Genomic DNA, 20,972 nt, shown 5'->3' with positions numbered 1-20,972 from the left:
TTTTGTAAGATAGATTCTCGAAACTATAATGGAAATAAATGCCAGCTTTGACTATATCTCGTGATGAGCATCACTCTGAAGTGCAGAACTGACTTTGCAGTTTTCCAGCTTCTGTCACAATGATGTTTGTGGTCATTAACAGTGAATTTAGGACACACACTGAAATGGACTCCCTGTAGGTTGGGACATCTGTTGCAGGGGGTTCTGCACTGCCATGGAAAATTGGACATTTAGGAGCCAGCTGGAGGACCGATGGGCCCTGCTGCGCCACCGCCACTCAGGTACCTGCTGGCCTCTTGCCACCACCAGCTACAAGCCACTGAACCAAGGCGGGCCAGATGGTGTCCTTGCTAAACCACTTGCCGCTGTTGTGTATCCATTGCCACTGTCCACTGCCCTAACATTTAACTCAGGGAGAAGTTTAAGACCCAATAGCAAAAAGTTTTAAGGTTGAAGAGGACGACAAAAATGCACTCTAATAAGGGAAAGACTTTGATATAATTGTGTTTGTTACTGTGGGTATCTGTGAGGGGGGAGTGGAGGTAATCAGTTAGTGATGAGACTGTTCCACAGGGAAATGAAGCCATCTCTAAGCTAAATTCATTTCTTAGAAACAGTAAATGAATAATGATTATATTAGGATTTCTAAGTGCTCTTTTGTGTTTCATGTATTACTGTATTATTTCCTGAGGTGTGTCAAAACGAAGAGGAGAGGAATCTCTGTGCGCTGTTATAAATTATTAACTAAATTTGCAGATGGAAAAAGTAACTCCAGTCAACAGGATATATGTGAAATAAGTTTTTCCTTAATTATGTTCTTTCCTTACAGTTCATATGCTGAATTTTTGGCTCCTGTGGCATGTTTAAAAAAAAAAAAAACTTAAAATACACAAATATGTAAAATTCTGTCTTCTTTTTCACGTGAGTTAACGTAAACCCATCTTAAGATCATTCCACTAGAGGGGGTTAGTATTATGTGGGGGACCACAGATGACCACATGTAACTTAGGTATGTAAAATGCAGGGATATTAAGAATCAGGCAGTTTTGGACAGCTAAGGGGTCCTCAAATGAGATGGTTTTTTTTTGTGTGTGAGCACTAGGAGAGGTTCAGATTTATCAAAAGAAAAAGCACTTGTGAGAGCGGAAGTTGTGAGGTCCGATCAGAGGTTATACATGACAGACGGGTTAAAAAAACTCTAAAAACTAATTTATGGCTGAATTATCACCATCACGAATGTGCAAAAATTAAACAAGCAAACATGTATTTTTACAGACTGCTGTTATTTATGTGATAAAAATAAAAGGAAATTTAGTATATCAGTTCTCCTTAAATTATCTACTACTAAAACACCATACAACTTTAATGTAACATTCTCAACATTACCCTCAGTGGTAGCTAGACCCTGACAGGAACCATGTCTAATCATCTTGATATACAGACGACTAAGAAGTTATCTTTCATGCTTCCATCTTAGTTGCAATCACCAACCAATCTCTTTTTGCCCCATTTTAACAGATGTTCCAGTGCTTTTATTTTTAATCTGGATCTGTAATCTGTTGGTTACAAATACAGGATGTTATTAAAATACAGTTCATATCATGTGGCTTTATATGAATGATCAGATGACCATTGGATTATACTGATCTGCAATGTTCGGAGGAAACTGAATGGTAAAAATTGTTATAAAGGGTTTGATGTTTCTTGCTTTTTTATATTTTTCATTGAGACAACCTTGGTAGTAAGCCGTAGATTTGGAAAAATAAATGATTTATTAAGGGAAAAAATAGTTTTTATCATGTTAACGTAACTCATATGATGCTATATCAAAAACATTGATGATGTAAAAATGAAGAGCCAAACACACAAGTTAATGTAAATGGAAATACTTTATTTCACTATAACACCATAACAAGCCCGGAAAGAAAAGTTACAAAAAAAAAAAAGAAATGGAACAAAATGCTACAAAGCACCACATAATATAGACAGCCGGTAAATGTGGCAAAAGAACCTTATGCTAACTGCCTTTACTCTAAGGTATCGTCATCATCATAACCGAGGATTCAAAAATCAGCTGAAACGTTTGGACATCAAGCACAGTCATGCCAGTTATAGTAATATCTTACAGATCGATGTGGTGATGGTTCAGAGTGGGAAACTGTGAGTCTCAAAGAGTCACTGGAAGCAGTGAAACAGAACAAGAGAGTGACTTTCGGGGAAATGTAGTCCATCATCTGCTTTGTATGATACATGTTTGTATTTGGTACAAAGGGTTTGAGGAGAAGGCCAAGGTCAAATACTGTTTGCAAGTCATTTTTTTCACTTTTACAAAGACTAAGTCCCTGGTTGGCTTTGCTTCCTCTATGAATTAAACAAGCAGAGCTAGAAACTGCAGCTAACCAGAGGCGGGACCTGAATGTTTTGGCTCGAATATGTGTTCAATTGAGACCTGAATAGTAACCTCTGTTCCAGCCGGCCAAAGCCAGCCATGACAGTGCAAACCCCGTTTGACCCAGGCCTGTGAAGAGAACAGTGAAAGACGTGAAAGTGTGGGTTTTCCTCTTTTTTTTCCTTTTTATACATGGAGAATGCTGTACAGGCGCCTTCAGATCTGCCAAGACTAAAGGCACATGGGGTCCACTGAGCAACAGATGTGTCCATTCTGAAAATGAGAGCAAAGAGAAAGGAAAGAAACACCGGTGGGTTATTGTGGCACTTTTAACCTCGGGCGGGTGCTCTGAGACCCTGCAGAGGAAATTTACTGCAGCAAAGCAGCATCCAGGCTGGGGTTTGGCATTTAAAGCTCCTCTGGGTGTCATTTCACCACCAGCTGATCCAAGGACGCAATTTTCGACTGAGAATTCAAATGTGAATGGTCACCGAGTCATGGATCATCAGTTGGGCCAAATTGCCACTGGAAAGGCACCATTTTTGGAACTGCAGTTACTTAAAAAAGGCCTCAACTGAGAAATCCTGCTATGTTTTCTTTAAGATGACCACATTTTTGACAGCGAAGAAATAGAAGAATATTTTATCTTGGAAACCCAGAAATGGCAGTCAGTCTTACTGGATTAGTTTCCAACAATGAGGAAAAGAATTAATTGTGAACTTGCGACAAAGAGGACATTGTCTGCATATTTTCTCGGCACAGCAGATGTCCCAATTTGCAAAAAAAAAACGGATTAAAAAGAAGGAGTTCCTATATTTCTTTAAGATCTGAGGTAGCCTGCAAAAGTCGTCTGCTTGTTTGTTGCTCCACAAAAGAAATAAATAACACAACTTCATGCTGCAGATGAGCCAAGCAGTGCCAGATGAGAGGCTGGCAGATGTTCCCCCCACTGCAGTTTTATCTCTGTCCAAAACTTCTGCTCATTTTTATTTAAAGAACCATTCTGGGAACAAGGAGCATTAATACTAAGCACTGAGACGGGAAACAGGAACTCTGTCATCACTGTGAAGTTGCCAGGCAACCAAGAGAGATCTCAACGACCCAACCAAAAAAAAGAGAGTCGAGACACCACCCCTTGTTCCATCTTTAGTTTGTTTTAACATTATTGGATATTGGCCAGATTATAAAGACAAGCGAATCAAGTTCCTGTTCAGTGCATTTTTTCTGCATTTAACCCTTATATTGTGTTCGGGTCAAATTGACCCACACAATATAAGGGTTAAATGGCTTTATAATGTGTTAAATGGCCTTATATTGTGTTAAATGCCCTTATATTACCCTTAAATTGTGTTTGGGTCATTTTAACCCAAACACAATACAAGAGTTAAATCTTATTGAGTAATAAAAAAATAAAATAAAAAAGAAAAAACATGTCTTATAAAAAAGTTGATTTAAAAATTCTTGTGTGTTCAGGTCAAACTGACCCATTGGGGCAATTTGACCCAAACACAATATAAGGGTTAAATCTTATTACTGAATAATAACAATAATAATAAAAAGAAATCAAAAACATGCATGATAAAAGAGAATAGATTTAAAAATAGTAAAATTCTCGTGTGATGGGTCAAATTGACCCATTGTGTCCATTTGTCCCGAACACAATATAAGGGTTAAATCTTATTACATAATAATAGCAATTAAAAAAAGAATCACAATCATGTCTGATAAAAAAAGTATAGATTTAAAAATGGGAAAATTCTCGCGTGTTCGGGTCAAACTGACCCAGTGGTTCAATTTGACCCAAACACATGATAAAGGTTCAATTTTTATTACTGAATGATAAAAAATGAACAATAATTCTGATTTTTTTTAAAAAGTATATTTAAAAATGGTGAAATTCTCGTGTTTTCGGGTCAAATTGACCCACTGGTTCAAATTTACCCGAACACACTGTAAGGGTTAAATCTTATTACTGAATAATAAAAAATAAAAAAAAAATAAAAAACAATTCTGATAAAAAAAAGTATTGATTTAAAAATAGTAGAATTCTTGGGTTTGGGTCAAACTGACACAATGGGTTAATTTGACCCAAACACAATATAAGGGTTAAACCTTATTACTGAATCATAGTAAAAAGATCAAAAACATTTCTGATAAAAAGGTTTAGATGTAGAAATTGTAGAATTTTCGTGTGTTTGGGTCAAACTGACCCATTGGGGCAATTTGACAATATAAGGGTTAAATCTTATTGCTGAATAATAATAATTTAAAAAATTATGCTGGACAAAAATAGTCAAATTCTTGTGTGTTCGGGTCAAACCGTCCCATAGGTCAATTTGACCCGAAGACAATAGGGCTAAATCTTTTTACTATGTAATAAAAAAAGTTAAAAACATGCTGGATTAAAAAAAAGGTTTGGTTTTAAAAATAGTCAAATTCTTGTGTGTTCGGGTTAAACTGTCCCATAGGTCAATATGACCAAAACACAATATAAGGGCTAAATCTTATTAGTGAGTAATAAAAAAAATCATAAACATGTCTGATAAAAAGCATAGATTAAAAAACGATAACATTCTGTAACCACTCTCATCTTCTGGTTCCCTATTTCAGAATAATCACTGCTGTTATCTTGATTTGCTAAATAGCCTGAAAGTCAGTCATTTTCTTAGAACTGTTTTTCCATCTTGGGCACATTTACTCTGCTTTCTAAAATTTGTGAATTTCTTTTTCACCTTTTTGTGTTTGCAGAACTAGTCAGTTTGCAAAGATGCATAAATTGTATTTAGAGTGCAAATGTCAGAGCACAACGAAACCTCTTTTATTTTTCCTCAAAAGGGGCTCTTTATTGAAAAAAAGAATTTCTTTGACTCTGAGAGGTGAGCTGTAATTTGCAGTTTTGTCTCTGCCGGTGGTGACTTACCTTGCACTGGCAGAGGGTGCACTCTGTCCCATGTTTAATCCAGGAGGAGCCGCTGAAGCGTGAAATGTTGTGCTCGTCTGTGCACGTCTTGGTAATGTCATTGCGGATGGTGTCGGCCTGGCAGGGGTCAGTGACACAGCGGGGACAGCACTCGCCCTCGGGCACCACGGTGAACTCGCAGTCCACGGGCGGGCACGGCAAAGGCCAGCAGTCCACCTGCCCCTGCTGCGAGGAAAAGGAGGAGAGGGTTTCACTTTGAGCGAGGGAGAAAAGATGGAAATATTTCAGCGCAAATGCATTTTTCACGCTCAAATAAGTTATTCATTCCAGCGCAGATCTTTCTCCTGACGGTGTGTATTTGCATGCCAAAGAGAGCGTCTGTGTTTGATGAGGGAAGAAAGAAGTTGTTAAACCACCTAGAAAATATAGATGAGCAGAGCAATCTTCCTACAAAGTCAGCGCTTTCCACAAGCTAGAGAAGTAAATGCTGCAGGCTTCTAATTGTCTCATTGTTGTTTCCATATTAATCTCCCAGCAAACGTTCAGCACGAAAAGCTTTATTGGATTTTTACTGCTGTCATTCTCTACCGACCCAAGAAAAACGCCTCATATATTTTGAGCATCTCTGCCGTTTCTGCTGCATCCCCCTTTGGCCCGACTCATTTCCGCCGCCCCGACGGTGATGACATGTTAGTTATTGGTTAAGACATAAAAGTTTGTGAATTTAGCAGGTGACACAATAGCCACACATTTGAGGTTCAAAGCTAGATGAGCCCCATGGGGGACATTCAATCTAACTGTTCAGCTCCAGCATATGAGACAAGTTGGAATGAATTAGGTTTGATAATAAAACATAAAGTTCTGCAGAGCTGATGCCCACTGCTTAAATTCAGAATCTCCTTGTTTTTTTTTTAATACTGGCCACAAGTGTGGATTGCATGTCGCCTCAGGTATAGGTTTCTTACTCCATCTTTGTCTGTTCATGTACAGTATTTTCCACACTTTAAGGTGCACCTTAAAGCTTTATTTATTAATTTTTTTTAATGAGAATGCATTTCATGCTATATTTTCTGGAATATAAGTTGAAGGAACAAAAAAAATGCAGAATAAAGAAGAAAAAAACAACTGACTCCAGAATATAAGTTACGCTTTCAGGTGAAAAGTGCATTGCTTTGTGGAATATAAATGACTGTATAAGCCTATTTATGTTTCAAAACAACACATACGTTGCTCCTCAGTAAGTCACATCCCTTGCCAAATTATGCAGAAAAAAACAAATTTTTCTCAAAAAAATAGGGTCATCTGGAGCACCAAATATACAGAATAATTCTGGTTGTTCTTATTGATGTCGAAATGACTTTGAGGTACATGGCGTTCTGTCAAAATGTTTGTCTTTTTTTTTTTATGAGTTGCAAACAAAGTTGGACGGTATTGAAAATATGCTAACATAGCTAACATGTAGTGGTGTTTTTTTTTTAATGTATTTCTAACAAGCTTTGGGATTATACCAAATATGCTAACATGGCTAACGTGTCGGACTGTGTTTTTTTGTGTGTGTTTTTAATGTTTCGGTGCTATTGTAAAAATGCTAATGTGGTTCATGTGTAGAAAAGTCAGACTGTGCGTGTGTTTTTTTTTTTCGTTACAAAAAAAGCTTGGAGTTATTGTAAAAATGCTAATGTGGCTAACATGTAGCGGTTTCAGAACGTTTTTTTACATGTTACTTAAAAGTTTTGGAGTTTTTGTAAATACTTTAACATGACTAATGTGGTTAATGTGTAGCTGTGTCAGACTGCGTATTTTCAAAGTGTTCCTAAGAGGCTTTGGAGTTATTGTAAATATGCTAATGTGGCTAACATGTAGCACTGTCAGACTGTGTTTCTTACATGTCAGTAACAAGTATTAGGGTTATTGTAAATTCATTAACATGATTAACATAGCGAAGTTGTAGCTGTGTTGAACTGAGTATTTTTTTATGTGTTTCTAACAAGTTTTAGAGTTATTGTAAATACACCCATGTGTTTACCGTGGCTAACGTGTAGCTGTGTCAGACTTTTTTTTTTTACGTGTTACTGACAAGCTTTGGAGTTATTGTAAATATTCTAACATGGTTAATATTACTAAAAAGCTTTGGAGTTACTGAAAAATGCTAATGAAGCTAATGTGTGGTGCCACTGTTTTTTAAACATGTTACAAAAAAGTTTGGGAGTTTTTTAGGTGTTCCTAACAAGCTTTAGAGTCATTTTAAATATGCTAATGTGGCTAACGTGTAGCAATGTTTGTTGTTTTTCTTATGTGTTACTGTCAAGTTATGGATTTAGTAATAGACAGTAACGTTTGTTTTGGCAGCATCGGTCTTTTTTTTGTATGGGTTGCAAACCAGGTTGGGAGTTACAGGCTTTCTAAATACACTAACGTGGCTAACGTAGCATGTTACAAATGAGATCTAGAGTTACTGTGAACACCTGGTATAGTCTGACTGACTATCAGACTTATCTCTGACTCTTTTGTCTCACTTAATACACCTTATAGTTCTGTGTGCCTAAAATATGACATAAATTTAAAACGAGATCATTGACAGAGTGCCTTATAATCCGCTGTTCCCTATATTGTGGAAAATACGGTAATGTGACCTATGATCACAAAAAGAAAATGATTTACTGTACAACAAGTGCAGCATGACAACTCTATCAGGCTACAACTGAAGTCTGTCTTTGATTTCCCTGTGACATTTAGGAGGGCTATTATTTTTAATCTGCCTTTTTAGTCTGCAGTTCTGGCGTCTCACTGCAGTTTAATCTCTTTGCTCTCGCAGCGAGCGATGATGCACAATTTTACTTTGGGTTACGCTGCAAAAGGGGCCTCTGGACGAATTAAAACTGGTGACATTTATCTTTGTTTGGAAATTAGTCTCCAACAATCTCTGACCGTAATTGGTTTTTAAAAGCTCAGTAATAGAAATAAACCTTACCTCGACATTCAAGAAAATGAACAAGATTAAAAAGAAAAAGGCCGGGATCGTTAGCGTGTTTGGCAGAAAAGGATTTTGCTTGGTGGCTGGTGTATTTTAAAAGCCCCCGCTGAGTTTGGACAGCCATTGCAGTGCTAAGTGTGGCAGCATTCAAGGTTCATTTCACGTCCCTGTCACGCTACTGGAGCAGTGGCGGGGTACGGCAGGAGCAGCCCGCTCTTCACAGGCTGGAGTGAGCTGGAGGGGTCCTTCTCTTTGCACGTAGATCTGCACATATTTAATTGAGAGCCTTTTAAGTCTCCCTGTGTGTTAGCCTGGACATCTGCGGGGCGTGTGTTGCCGTGGTGATGGATATGCAGGTATTCTCAAACATGTGTACACGGCCGTGTTTGTGCTGTATGTGTGCACCGGTGTTGTGACAGGCGTGTTTGCCTTCTCAAATTTGTTTGTGTCAACACGTGTAAGTGCCTGCAGTGAGCACGGCCGCGGCGCGCGGGGGGAAACGGAGCGAGCCCATTTTCAGCCGGCTGCGCGTTCCCACCGCCTCTCAGCTGAGCAGTGATTTTCAGTCTCAGCTATAATGGAGCGCTGTGAGAAATCCAGAAAACAGCCCTCAGCTCGGAGCGCCAGGACGGAATTACAATGGAGGGGGAGGAGGGAAGATGGATGGCAGCGCTGTATTACTCAGAGCAAAAATCTGTCAGTCTGGAGCCAGAGTTATAATATGTTAGCTACAGAGATGGCTCATCTCTAAAAGCAATAGAGTGGATGAAAAGAACAAAATTCAGTCAAGGACTGAATAAAGGGAATTAAACAGGTAAGAGAGGGGAGCCATGTTTAGCATTTCCTTTGCATTTTTGCAGGAAAGCTGTTGCAAGAAAAGATTTATCGAAGGTGTCAGGTTTATTGAAAAACACTTGTAAAAATCTTTCCCTGCTACTCCAACAAAGGCACAGTGTAAATCTCACGAAAGGTCAGGCCAGATATGGATGTGAGCACAAAGTACACATGTCTTACTGAGAAACATGTATTTGGCGAGCACCGTGTTATTTTGTTTGCTGTGAGAAATGGGGCTTCATATTCAGTGGAGGACACTTGAAAGAACCAGAAGGGGCACATGCAGCAAACACTCATCAATCAACACAAGCAGACTCCCTTTAAGAACACAAGTAATGCTCCTTGACACACTTTCATGCTGCAAACGCGTGCAGTCTTTCAACCTTGAATGCACGCTTGGATAAAATGTGTAGCTCTAACACACTTCTTTGAATTCTTACAAACCCAAAACGAGAAACCAATCTTCGTTTTTTTTTTTTTTTTTCGTTTTCTTCTTTTAATCACTCCCGCTCTCTTGCTACAGAGAACCTATCCTTGACTTTCTGTACAAACCACATCTCTCATTTCACAGCACTTCCAATGCTCCCCTAAGATTTCCCAGCATCCTTTAAGATGGAGGGAAACTCACTTTAAAGAAAATTAATTTCGATTTTTATCAACCCAGGTACATTTTTTTGGGGAACTTGTTTATATCTAAATGAATTTGAACTATTTATTTAATATACTATTTATTATTATTAATAACAGAGTTTTTGAAAATTTTCAGTCAGATTTAAAGTCATATAATAGTACAGGGTCAAACTTTTTGGGATTGACATAAAGTTCTATGCCGTAAAAAACTTTTGGTCTTAGCTTTATTTGACCTCAGTGAGGCTTTTGGTACAGTTGATCACTAAGTTCCTTTAAAGAACCCACTCCAACCCACTCCACTCGTCTCTATCTGTTTTTTCAGCATGTTCTTGTAGCATGTTTTTCATAATAGAGTACCTATACAAAATAATGTATGAGTAAAACTATACTTTTGAGTATTTCTTAATCCAAATTGCGTTGGATCAGAAAACTAGGTGCTAGAAAAAGCTGCAAATAATTATGTACTTACTGAAATGGATATGCCAATGTCTCTCTTCTCTACTCCGGTACCTTGAGTGCACCCTGACCTGTTCAAAGGTGTGCCTCTGACTCAAAACTGTACGATTGACCCATTATTGGTCATTGTTATTATGTTAGCTTGAGGCAATAAGCTTGCACGTGAGTGAGCGACAGGGAGTGGGGCGGTGTTGTTCAGAGCAAACAAACCAGAATTGCATATCTAATGAGCTGCTGCCACTGGCCATAAAATATGTCCTAAAAAATGACAAAGGCTTCTTGATCGTTATCACAGGGATGATAGGAAATGAGGGCAGGTTTACTCCATGCCAACAGTACCACCAACAACTCAGAGGCAAAATTCTGATGAGCTCCTATCGCTGTGCAGAAACTATGTCTTAGAAAACAACACTTTTTTGGCTAAAAAGATTAAGATTAAGAAACCTAACAGGTACAGAGAAAGGATAAAATAAAATATGCATTATAAAGAGCTAAAACGGTGGGATACCCTATACATTATAAAAAGAGCTAAGCAGTAAAATACAATATACAAAAGAATAATGAGTAATATATAGCATATTGACAGTTATTGCACAGTTAAGTGTACAGTATGTGTATAGAGATATACACAGCTATTGCACAGTCAGAAAATCACATTATAACTAAAAGATCACTAGGAACCATTTTACAAAAGAAAAAAAAAAATTTTTGGAGTGGGACTTTCACTACATGACATATATATATATATAGTTAAATCATATTCTATTTGTAAAAAAAACATTTCTATTCATGAAAATGATTTTGCCTCCAAAAGTCACAGATTTAGGTGTGGTGTACCACAAGGTTCTATTCTAGGCCCCACTCATTTTTAAGTCCCACTCCGATCATCTTTGATCTATTATATAATTGTTTCCAGTTGTCTTTTAATTATGATTATACTGTTTTTAGTGTTATTTTCTAGGACATAGTTTCTGCAGAGCAATAAGGCCCATCAGAGTTGTGGGCGGTACTGTTGGCATGAAGTGAGCCTGCTCTCATTTCCCAATATCTTTGTGATTGCACTCTCTCCCACTAGCTTACAGCCTCTCACAATCCCAAAGTAACATTATTGGTGCAACAAAAATTGCAAACAATGTTGGAGCTATCCAGCTGTACAGTTTGAGCAAGATTCCAGCTCAGACGTACATGGATCGATTTGTCTGCAAGTGATTATCAGAATGGAGCTTGTGGCCTGCTGACTTTAGCGCTCATGCAACTTTTCATTTTCAATTATTTTACATATGTCCTCCCATCATGACAAAAATGCTACAAGAACACGTTAAAAACACCAAACACATATTTTCATTGGAGTGGGTTCTTAATTTGTACATGTTATCAGTAGAGGATGTTATCAGAAGACAGCGCATTTGCTTCCACAGCTGTACTGGTGATGCTCGTCTATGCGTGGCCGTCTCTTCCGATGACACGAACCATAAAATCTCTTCTGATTTGTATCTACGGATGGTCAAAAATTTTTGCAGCTAAATCACAATAAAAGTGAAATTGTAATTGTTGCTCCTGAAGTTGATGGGAAGGGTTGAAAATAAACCTAAACTTTTAGCAATAAAATGTCTTTATTATTATTCCGCATTTATACTTCCATACATTTATTGATTCGTAAAAACTCAGTCACACAGTCAGCAATTTCTGCAGTATTTGTATCAAAACGTTCACCTCGTTAAGGACATCCCTGCTTGTACTTTTGGTATTCGTACATTTTACGGTTTTTAAGATTGTTCGCAATTTATGCAATTTTTTTGCCTCATTAAAAATTAGTGGGAATTTTTTCAAATTTAAGCAATTTGTGCAATTAAAAACATTCAATATGTTCAGGACATTCATTCATTTTACGCAATTATTGAAATTTAACACAAATTTTGCGGGTTTTTTCTTTTACATAATTCTTCAAATATTTGTACAGTTTCTGCAAATTATGCAAATTTGGTATCAAAACGTTAAGCATGTTAAGGACATTAATGCTACTGAGGTTTTTACAGCTTTTGAGTTTAGCTAATATTTTAGCAACATGCTAACATCTTTGACTAATTTATCATCTACTGAGGTTTTTTGGGCTATTCTTGAGTTTAGCTAATATTTAGCATCATGCCAATATTTTTGGCTAATTTGGCACCTACTGAGGTTTTTTTTTTCTTTATTTGGCTAATTCTGAGTTAAGCTAGTATTTTAGTAGTGTGCTAGCTTTTTAGCTAATTTGACATCTACTGCGTTTTTTTCTTTTGTCTAATTTGGAGTTAAGTTAATATTTCAGAAATATTGCAATTTTTTATGAAATTCTTCAAATTCTTTGAGCACTTTCTGCAAATTATTCACGTTTGGTATCAAATCGTTTAGCACATTCATGATATTATTTTGTAATTATTAAAATAATTTCTTCAGCAAAAAGCCTTAGTATCTTCAGTGACCACATTCAGCAAAAAGCATTCACCCCAGCATTATTGAAGGTAATGCAACTTTTCCAGTTTCTTTTCTGATTTTTTATGTCACATCCACTATCTTTAGTGTTTTCTTGCTTGCTGGTGATTTTATCAATCAGAGATAACGGTGTCTCATTTTATTAGAATTAAATCTCTTTGGGGCTGAGCGGTGGTGCAGTGGTTAGCGCTCTTGCCTCACAGCATGTAGTCCCTGGTTCAAATCCCACGCTATGTGGAGTTTGTCTGTTCTCCTCGTAGGCTCCGCCCCCCCTGTGACCTCAAAAGGGACTAAATGGTCAAGAAAATAAATGAATAATTCTCCTTATTTCTGTTATTTTGAACACTTTTATGTGCACTGTTTAGTGTTTGAGTTTCTCTGCACTTGGGGGGCATAAATAAATGTTTGAATGAAAAGTGCCGTCTAAAGGATGTTGATTGATTGATGCACACTTGGGTTTCTGTTGCATGTTATCTGTGGGCAACAATTAATGTTCAGAATATTTTAACTGCCAGCCTGGAAGGCTGATGAGAATTCCAGTCATCAAGGCGCACTGCTAAACCTCCACTCACCAGGCACTGGCACTGCTGGCAGTTCTCCACCCATGTGTCGCCGCTGCCGTAAGTGAGCAAACCGTTCTGGTGCAGGCACTGGCTGCTCAGGCGGGGGTCGCACTCGGGACAGCAGAAAAGATCGGCGTTGGGGTTATCGCAGTCGCACACCATCCTGCGGCACATCACTTGGCCAGCCTGAGAGCAACGGACAGTCGAACACTGAATGCAAGATTGCACACATCCACAGTGAGCTGTCACACACACAGTACGTTCATAATAAATAATGCAATGGAGGCTTTGAATTCAGAGTCCTCTGGGGCTCTCTTTTATGGCTTTTCAGCTTGAATGTTCAGACACAAGACTGAAATACATTTCAGGAATGCTGATGCACAGTGGGTATTCCTCCATCATCATCATCATCGGGGTGTTTGAGGAAGAGCCAGTTGGCTGTGCATCCAAAGAAGCTTTTCAAATGTCTGAACTTCCATCATTGATTTTTTAAATATTTTTCCCTTCATTGATATGTGCTGGAGCTGTTTTTTAATGTCTGAGGCACAACAGAAAAAAATGCATTTAGTTTGTATCACAATAATAAAAGTTTTCTACAACGTTATATATATAAAACCACGAATAGATTGGAAAATAGTTTTTTGATAGATATTGACAAAAGTTGGTCACCACTCCAATCATCTTCTTATTGTAAAATTGTTTTCAATTTTTTTCTTTTTTAATTACGATGCCGTTTTCAGCCGATATTAAAAAACATCTAGGATATAGTTTCCGTATAGTGGCAGTAGTTCATTAGTAATTTACATCTGAGCTGTGGGTGGGACTGTCATTGTCGAACCCCCGTGAGAGCTTCCTGTTTACATTCTCTCCAGCTAGCTTACAGCCCCTCACAACCCCAAACTAGCTTTAGTGGTGCAACAAAAATGGCGAGCAATATTGGATCTATCCAGCCTTACAGTTCGGAATCAAATTTCAGCTCAGGCGAGGAAAACAAAGACGCACATTGATCTATTTGTCCATAAGTGATCAGAAAGGAGCGGAGCAGGGAGCTTGTGGCCCGGCCAGCGCATTTTCTACATCACAAATAAGTTGTTTTTAAAGGGCATTATCTTCTCCTCATATTTTACGATTTGAGTAAAAAAAAATACCCAGAAATGCAATTTGGAGCTTATTGTATGCACTTTTAAGGCACACTTTCAGGCGTTTTTTGTTTCAAAACAGTGCGCTTGAGTGCCCACTATATGAATCAATTCTGGTTGTACTTATTGATGATGGGGCGATTTTGAAACGTACTCTGCCAAAACGTTTGGTTGGTGTTACTGTGAATATGCTAACGTCGCTAATGTCTAGCGCTGTCAAATTGCTTTTCTTTTTTTTTAAGTGTTACAAAAAAGTTTGGAAGGTTTTTTTTTTCTGTTGTTGTTGTTGTATTTGTACATTGTATTTCTTACACGTTGATACCGAGGTTGTTAGTAACAGGTCTTGGATTTATGCTAACACAGCTAACACTTCTAATGTGGCTAATGTGCAGCATGTCAGACTGTATTTTTGTGTTTTTGTGTTAGTGCAGTCACAGTAACATTTGTTTTCCGCAGTATCACTCTGGTTTTTTTTACGCGCTGCAAACAAGGCTTTGAGTTACATGCATTGTGACTACGCTAATGCAGCTAACGTTTCTAACTTGGCTAACATGTAGCAAACAAGTCTCAGACTATGTCAGAATTCCCACCACAATTTCTAACTACTAAAAAAACTATATAGTGCAGGATTATCTAGTGCCATGGATCTTAAAAGCATTTCGGACACCACACTCACTACTTTACTTTCTTTTTTTTTTGAACACCAGGAATGACGTCACCGATATCACAAACTAAAAAATGCAATCAATAGGAACATTTTACAACGTCTTTTTGTGACTCCACAGTGTTCTGATGATGAAAATGTGGATGGTTTATTTTAAAAATTACATTTAAACACATTTTTTCTCAAAAATTGTTCGACCGCAATCCATTGTTGTCTATATTTACTAATGTAGTGAGCTTTGATGCACGCTAGTTTTTCACAAAGACTTCTGGGAAATTTCTAGTGTCTGGATTTTGGAATTATTCGGAAAGCACAAAAAAATAGCAAACACACTATATAGTGAGTAGTGAAGGAATTTGGACATGGCCTCAGAGTTACTGTGAACACAGTTAATAAAGTCTGATAAATTCATCTCACTTAATGTGCTTTATTGTTTAGTACGAGATAAATAAGACGTAAGTTCAAAGATAGACTATTCATTGGCAGTACATCTTTTAATTTGGTGAGCCCTATTGTGTAGAAAATATTGTATGTCCTCCATCACCCTAAAAATTGTCACAAAATTGTGTTAAAAACACAACTTTCATTGTAGTGGGTCTTTAAGATAAATTAAATGAAGTAACCATCTCTATTTCTGGGCTTCCTTCCCTCCTTAGTTTTTGACTTCCCTTTTGACCTTGGCTCTCCCCCTAAGTTTGTGTCAGTTTTCCACTTAATTTCCAACTGTGTCCAACCATCTCCAAAACAATAACATGTTTACTCCTTCACTCCCCAAACACCTCAACACAATTACTTTTGACAGGCAGCTCCTCAATCTCTCAAATCAATTAATATGAATCATTTAATTAGGGAGCCACTTCTGTCTTGGTCCTTGTAATCAAATGAATAATTTGCTGCTTGATCATTTGCCACCGACACTAATCCAGTTTAATCACTTTCCACTACTCAGCCTTTCAGCATTGGGTTGACAAAAAATGCTGGAATTCAAAGTATTAATTGTCATGTGACCTGATAGCCATGAAGTAAAATGGGTTTGGAGTGGCAAAATTACGTTTCCAGATGATCTGTTGGCACATACTTGGTCATTTTAGTTTGGACAAAACAAAACCTGCTGTCCTACTATTAGTTGATCATTGGAAAAATCCTGCTTGCATAAGCTGAAGAGGATCAAAATGACGAGTCAAAGTCCTGACCTGAGTCTGAGTGGTTTGTCGTGGCATGACCTTAAAATCCAATTTAATTTCAAAAACTCTCTGATGTGGCTGAACAACAACAATTTTTGCAAGGATGAGTAGGACAAATTCCCACATCTCTTATCACAAATGCTTGACTGAAACTTTTGGTGCTACAATCAACAAGTTCTAAGATTCAGAAAATTGTTCAGTGAGTTTTGATTTTTCTTTTCTTTTCTTATCAAATCCCTGATTTAAGACAAAAATAACACAAGTATACAAAAAAAGTTTGATTATCTAATTTGGATTTTGTCTGATTCTATTAATGTAAAATGATGCAATTAAGCTTTTGCAGCACAGCTAAGTAGACACATTGTTTTTTGGGGTAGCCTAGCATAAGCAGCCACACTTTAAAACAAAACAACTTAAAAATTAGGGATAACTGCCTTAACTTTTGTTTTTTCAGTCTTAAATTCTAGCTTAAACATTTGTGTCTATAGTTCACTCTACTCGCTTCGTTTATACCGTTTTTCCAGAGTATAAGTTGCATTTTTTTTCCTAGTTTAGCCAGGGGTGCGACTTATATTCAGAAGCGACTTACAGTACATACACGACGTGTGTCAAAGTCAAGTCCATTTATTTTAATGTTATTAATGGCCCGATGTTATCTTGTGCTCATTTCTAACTTGTATAATTTTGACTAAATATATTTGAGAGTAAAATATTGAAAGTTATTTCAGTTGATTTATTCTGGAATAATATTCCTGCTTTTTTATTATTCATAGTTATGTTAAAAAGTTATGTTTTAAAGTTTTAAAAATTGGCATTCTGCTAGCTTTTTGGACTGTTTTGGCATTTACTAAGATTTTTTTAGGCTATTTTGGAGTTTAGCTAATATTTCAGCTGCATGCTAGCTGTTTTGGCTAATTTAGGCTTTTTAAAAAAGTTTTTTAGGCTGTTTTGGAGTTTAGCTAATATTTACACGCTAGCTGTTTTGGCTAACCTAAGTTTTTTTTCCCCCAGTTTTTTAATTCAGCATATAGCTAATTTTAAGTGGCTATCAGCTTCAGCATTTTCAACTATTAGCGTTAGTGTTTTCAGCTATCAATTTTAGCATCTTCAGTGGCTAAATTCAGCTCACACCATTCACACTAGCATTATCGCACGTAATGCTATGTATCTAGTTCATAATTATGCTAAAACGTTACAGTTTTAAAAATGTAGTTCAATAAATGTTTATCCTGTTCGGCCTCGTTGAGCCTCTTTTCTCCCTCAGAATCTACTGGAATGACGTTGATTGTGTTAACCGTTAAAAAGCTTCAGTATATGAAAGATTTTGAGTTTTAGTGTCAGGTTCAGGTGTTAAAGGGTTAAGGCTGAAAAAAATCCCCCTAGTGTAAAATTAAAGGTTGAAGTCTCTTATATTGGGAAAATTTAATTAGCCACTTTTTTTGGTTGTAATTTGATATTTTAGTGCACCACAACATCATGAATTTAAGTGAAAATATCTTAAACTTAGGCTTTTTGAAACTATTAATAAATTGAAAATAATTGCGATTAACTAGAATAATTAATTACAGGTCACGATTAATTAATTGCACTACATATTCTGTTCCAAGTCAAGTCTTGCAGTTTTAATACATCCTCTTTTGGTCGAGGATACAATTTAAGTCTAAAAATGTACTTAATAAGACAAAAAATGTATTTTTGACCTGTTTTGATTACATTATAAAGAAAATTCCATCTTGATATAAAACTAATCAAATTCCAGGCTACCAATATTTGAAGAATTGCGCATTTTTACTGAATAATCAGGCAGTCTGGTTAAACAAGTGTGGAAATGATCTCTCCCAATTAAAAAATACCAATGTTTTTAAATTCTTTTCTGTCCTCTGTCACAACACCCAGTCGGGAAGCAAACGTAACTGTTCAGTTTTGTGGGTTTGCCACTGAGCACATTTTGCTAAACTTATTTTCCCCACTGGTATCATAAAATATTGATTTGTGCAGCTTTATGAACACGCACACACACTAACTACTTAATTATTAACCATGACTGAGTGCAAACTACAATTAACAATTTAACTTTCCAGTGAAGCGCTGAATAAAAAGTGATTTAGTACAAATCTAGGATTTTTAACTTTATTTTCCCCTGAAAGGTCAAGGAGGATCACTTTTTCCAAACGACATAAAGTTTCTAAAAACTTGTGGTTCATTTCACAATTAGCCTGAAGGTGCCACGGTTTGGCTCGTATCTCAATTAATTAAAGAAAAAGTGAAGTATCATTCATTCTGCTGGTTTGCTTCATTATTTTTGTTAAATGTCACACACTGTCTGGAGAAGAGGAGTGCGCTTGTTCAACAGAGGAAGCTGACATTTGTTGCTGATTGGCCCCGTGGGGGGACAGCTTCAGTCAAACAGAGCCAGTTTAAACTTGTTTTCCTGCTCTTTGTTTGCACACTTGGAAGACGGAGACAAAAAATAAACAGCTGGATGTAAACATTTCAAACAGAATAGAGTTGTTGCTCCGTCTTTTCTTTTACCTTTCAAGGTTTTTTATTTTATTTTCTTCCTCACTTCACTCTACTTACCTGGCAGGAGCACACCGAGCACCTATCGTTGTCCAGCACCCAGATCTGCCCACTGTGCTTGACCTTGTTGTCATGGATACAGTCGCCGGTGCAGTTATGCCCGTGGGGGCACCGACAGTCATATCCTCCCTCCAAGTTGAAGCACACCGTGTCGTTGGCACAGGTGTTCCTCCCTGTCTTGCATTCATTTATATCTGCAGGGAGCACAACAACAGCAGCAGCATACCTGAGTTTTACATTCCCTTTTTATAGCTTAATTACAAATTCATGAGATTTTCACGGAGATGAAAAAACCAGTATGGGAACACTGACTGCAACCATAAAATGTAAGAACACACTACAGTACTTCCCAAACACTGCTGCAACGACAAGGTAACCCAGAAACCCACTTCTGGTCAAATTATAATCTGAAAGCTGCCGGCAAGATTTTTTTGTCTTTTTTTTTTCTTACATTTTCACTGAAACTAAAAGCAAAGATGAGGTCAGTGAGCGTAAAAGAGCAGCAGCTATTGTTACAAGCATTGCTTCAATGTTGCCTTAGATTGAGGGTTTCCGTTTTGACAGCCCTGACATGCTTTCTGACAGGCTGAATCACACAGAAGAGCGCGGAAAAAGAACAGGCTGCAAAGGAGACACTTTTAGGGAGAAAATACACACACATATATATATATATAATGAAAAGCTTTGAAGATGGATTTGATTGAAAAAACAAAACAAAACAAAACAAGCCTCCAATTAATAATTTGTAGCTGAAATTTAGTTAGTTGTGGCTACAAATTGGCATTTTGTTAGCATTTTTTACAAATTAGCATTTTGTGTGAACAAAATAGTGTTTGTGCACATAAAATAGATTTTTATGAGCAGAAATGAGTAAAATAAATAGTGTTTTTTTAAGCAAACTAGTATTTTGTGAGAAGAAATTATTATTCTGTGAGCAGAAATTCTTTTTTTTTTTTTTGGGCCCAAACTAGTGTTTTATGAGCTTAAATTAATATTCTGTGAGCCTAAACTAATATTTTGTGAGTAGTAATTAGCATTTTGTTAGCAGAAATGAGTATTTCGTCAGCACAAACTAGTATTTTGAGTAGAAATTAGCATTTTGTGGGCAAAAATAAATATTTTTGTTTCAAATAAACTTTGTGTGAACAAATCACTACTTTTTTGTGAACACACAAATTGAGCAAAAAAACTTTGCAAAAGAGTAATTTATTTGCACCAAATGCTTATTAGTGCCCAGAAATGCCAATTTTCTTCTTCACAAGGTTTTTACAAACTGGTGCTGGTATTTTGGTCCATTCCTCCATGCAGATCTCCTCTAGAGCAGTGATGTTTTGGGGCTGTTGCTGGAAAACGTGAACTTTCAACTCCCTCCAAAGATTTTCAATGGGTTGAGATCTGGAGATTGGGTAGACCATTCCAGGACCTTGAAATGCTTCTTATGAAGCCACTCCTTCATTACCCGGCAGTGTCTTTGGGATGGTTGTCATGGTGAAAGACCCAGCCATGATTCATCTTCAATGTCCTTGCTGATGGTAGGAGGTCTTCACTCATAATCTGACAATGCATGGCCCCATTTATTCCTTTCTTTAAATGGATCAGTCGTCCAGGTCCCTTTGCTGAAAAACAGCCCCAAACATGATGTTTCCACCCCCATGCTTTACAGTAGGTTTGGTGTTCTTTGGATGTAACTCAGCATTCTTTCTCCTCCAAACAGTAGAGTTCTTACCAAAAAGTTTTATTTTGGTTTAATTTGACCATAGAACATCCCCCAATCCTCTTCTGGATCATCCAGATGTTCTCTAGCAAACTTTAGATGGGCCTGCACATGTTCTGGCTTTAGGAGGAGGACACGTCTGGCTCTGCAGGGTTTGAATCCCTGATGGTGTAGTGCGTTACTGATGGTAGTCTTTGTTAGTTTGGTCCCAGCTCTCTGCAGGTCATTCTGGTCTTGTTGTGGTCATTTTGATCCCATGGGCTGAGATCTTACAGGGAGCCCCAGATTGAGGGAGAACATCAGAGGTCTAGCATGTCTCCTATTTCCTAATAATTGATTTCTTCACACTAAGCTGCTTACCTATAGCAGATTCAGTCTTCCCAGCGTCGTGCAGGTCAACTATTTTGTTTCTGGTGTCCTTAGACAGCTCTTTGGTCTTGGTCATAGTGGAGT

General features: G+C 37.3%; 1 protein-coding gene across 1 annotated transcript in view; it reads right to left on the bottom strand.

Moving 5' to 3' along the window:
- Nucleotides 1–1,870: 1,870 nt before the first annotated feature.
- The window catches only part of nell2a (neural EGFL like 2a), a 126,821-nt gene continuing 107,719 nt past the window's right edge, over nucleotides 1,871–20,972 (bottom strand). The window contains exons 17-20 of the mRNA XM_024282195.2: nucleotides 18,806–18,999; nucleotides 13,248–13,424; nucleotides 5,310–5,534; nucleotides 1,871–2,662 (exon numbers count right to left, since the gene is read on the bottom strand). Coding sequence (XP_024137963.1) covers nucleotides 2,621–2,662; nucleotides 5,310–5,534; nucleotides 13,248–13,424; nucleotides 18,806–18,999 — 638 coding nt within the window. The 3' untranslated portion in view covers nucleotides 1,871–2,620. The remainder of the gene's footprint in view (nucleotides 2,663–5,309; nucleotides 5,535–13,247; nucleotides 13,425–18,805; nucleotides 19,000–20,972) is intronic.

This window comes from Oryzias melastigma, linkage group LG6 (assembly GCF_002922805.2).
Source record: "Oryzias melastigma strain HK-1 linkage group LG6, ASM292280v2, whole genome shotgun sequence".
Lineage (NCBI taxonomy): Eukaryota > Metazoa > Chordata > Actinopteri > Beloniformes > Adrianichthyidae > Oryzias > Oryzias melastigma.
The sequence above is the reverse complement of the archived record's forward strand: the minus strand, read 5'-3'. Positions and strand labels throughout refer to the sequence as shown.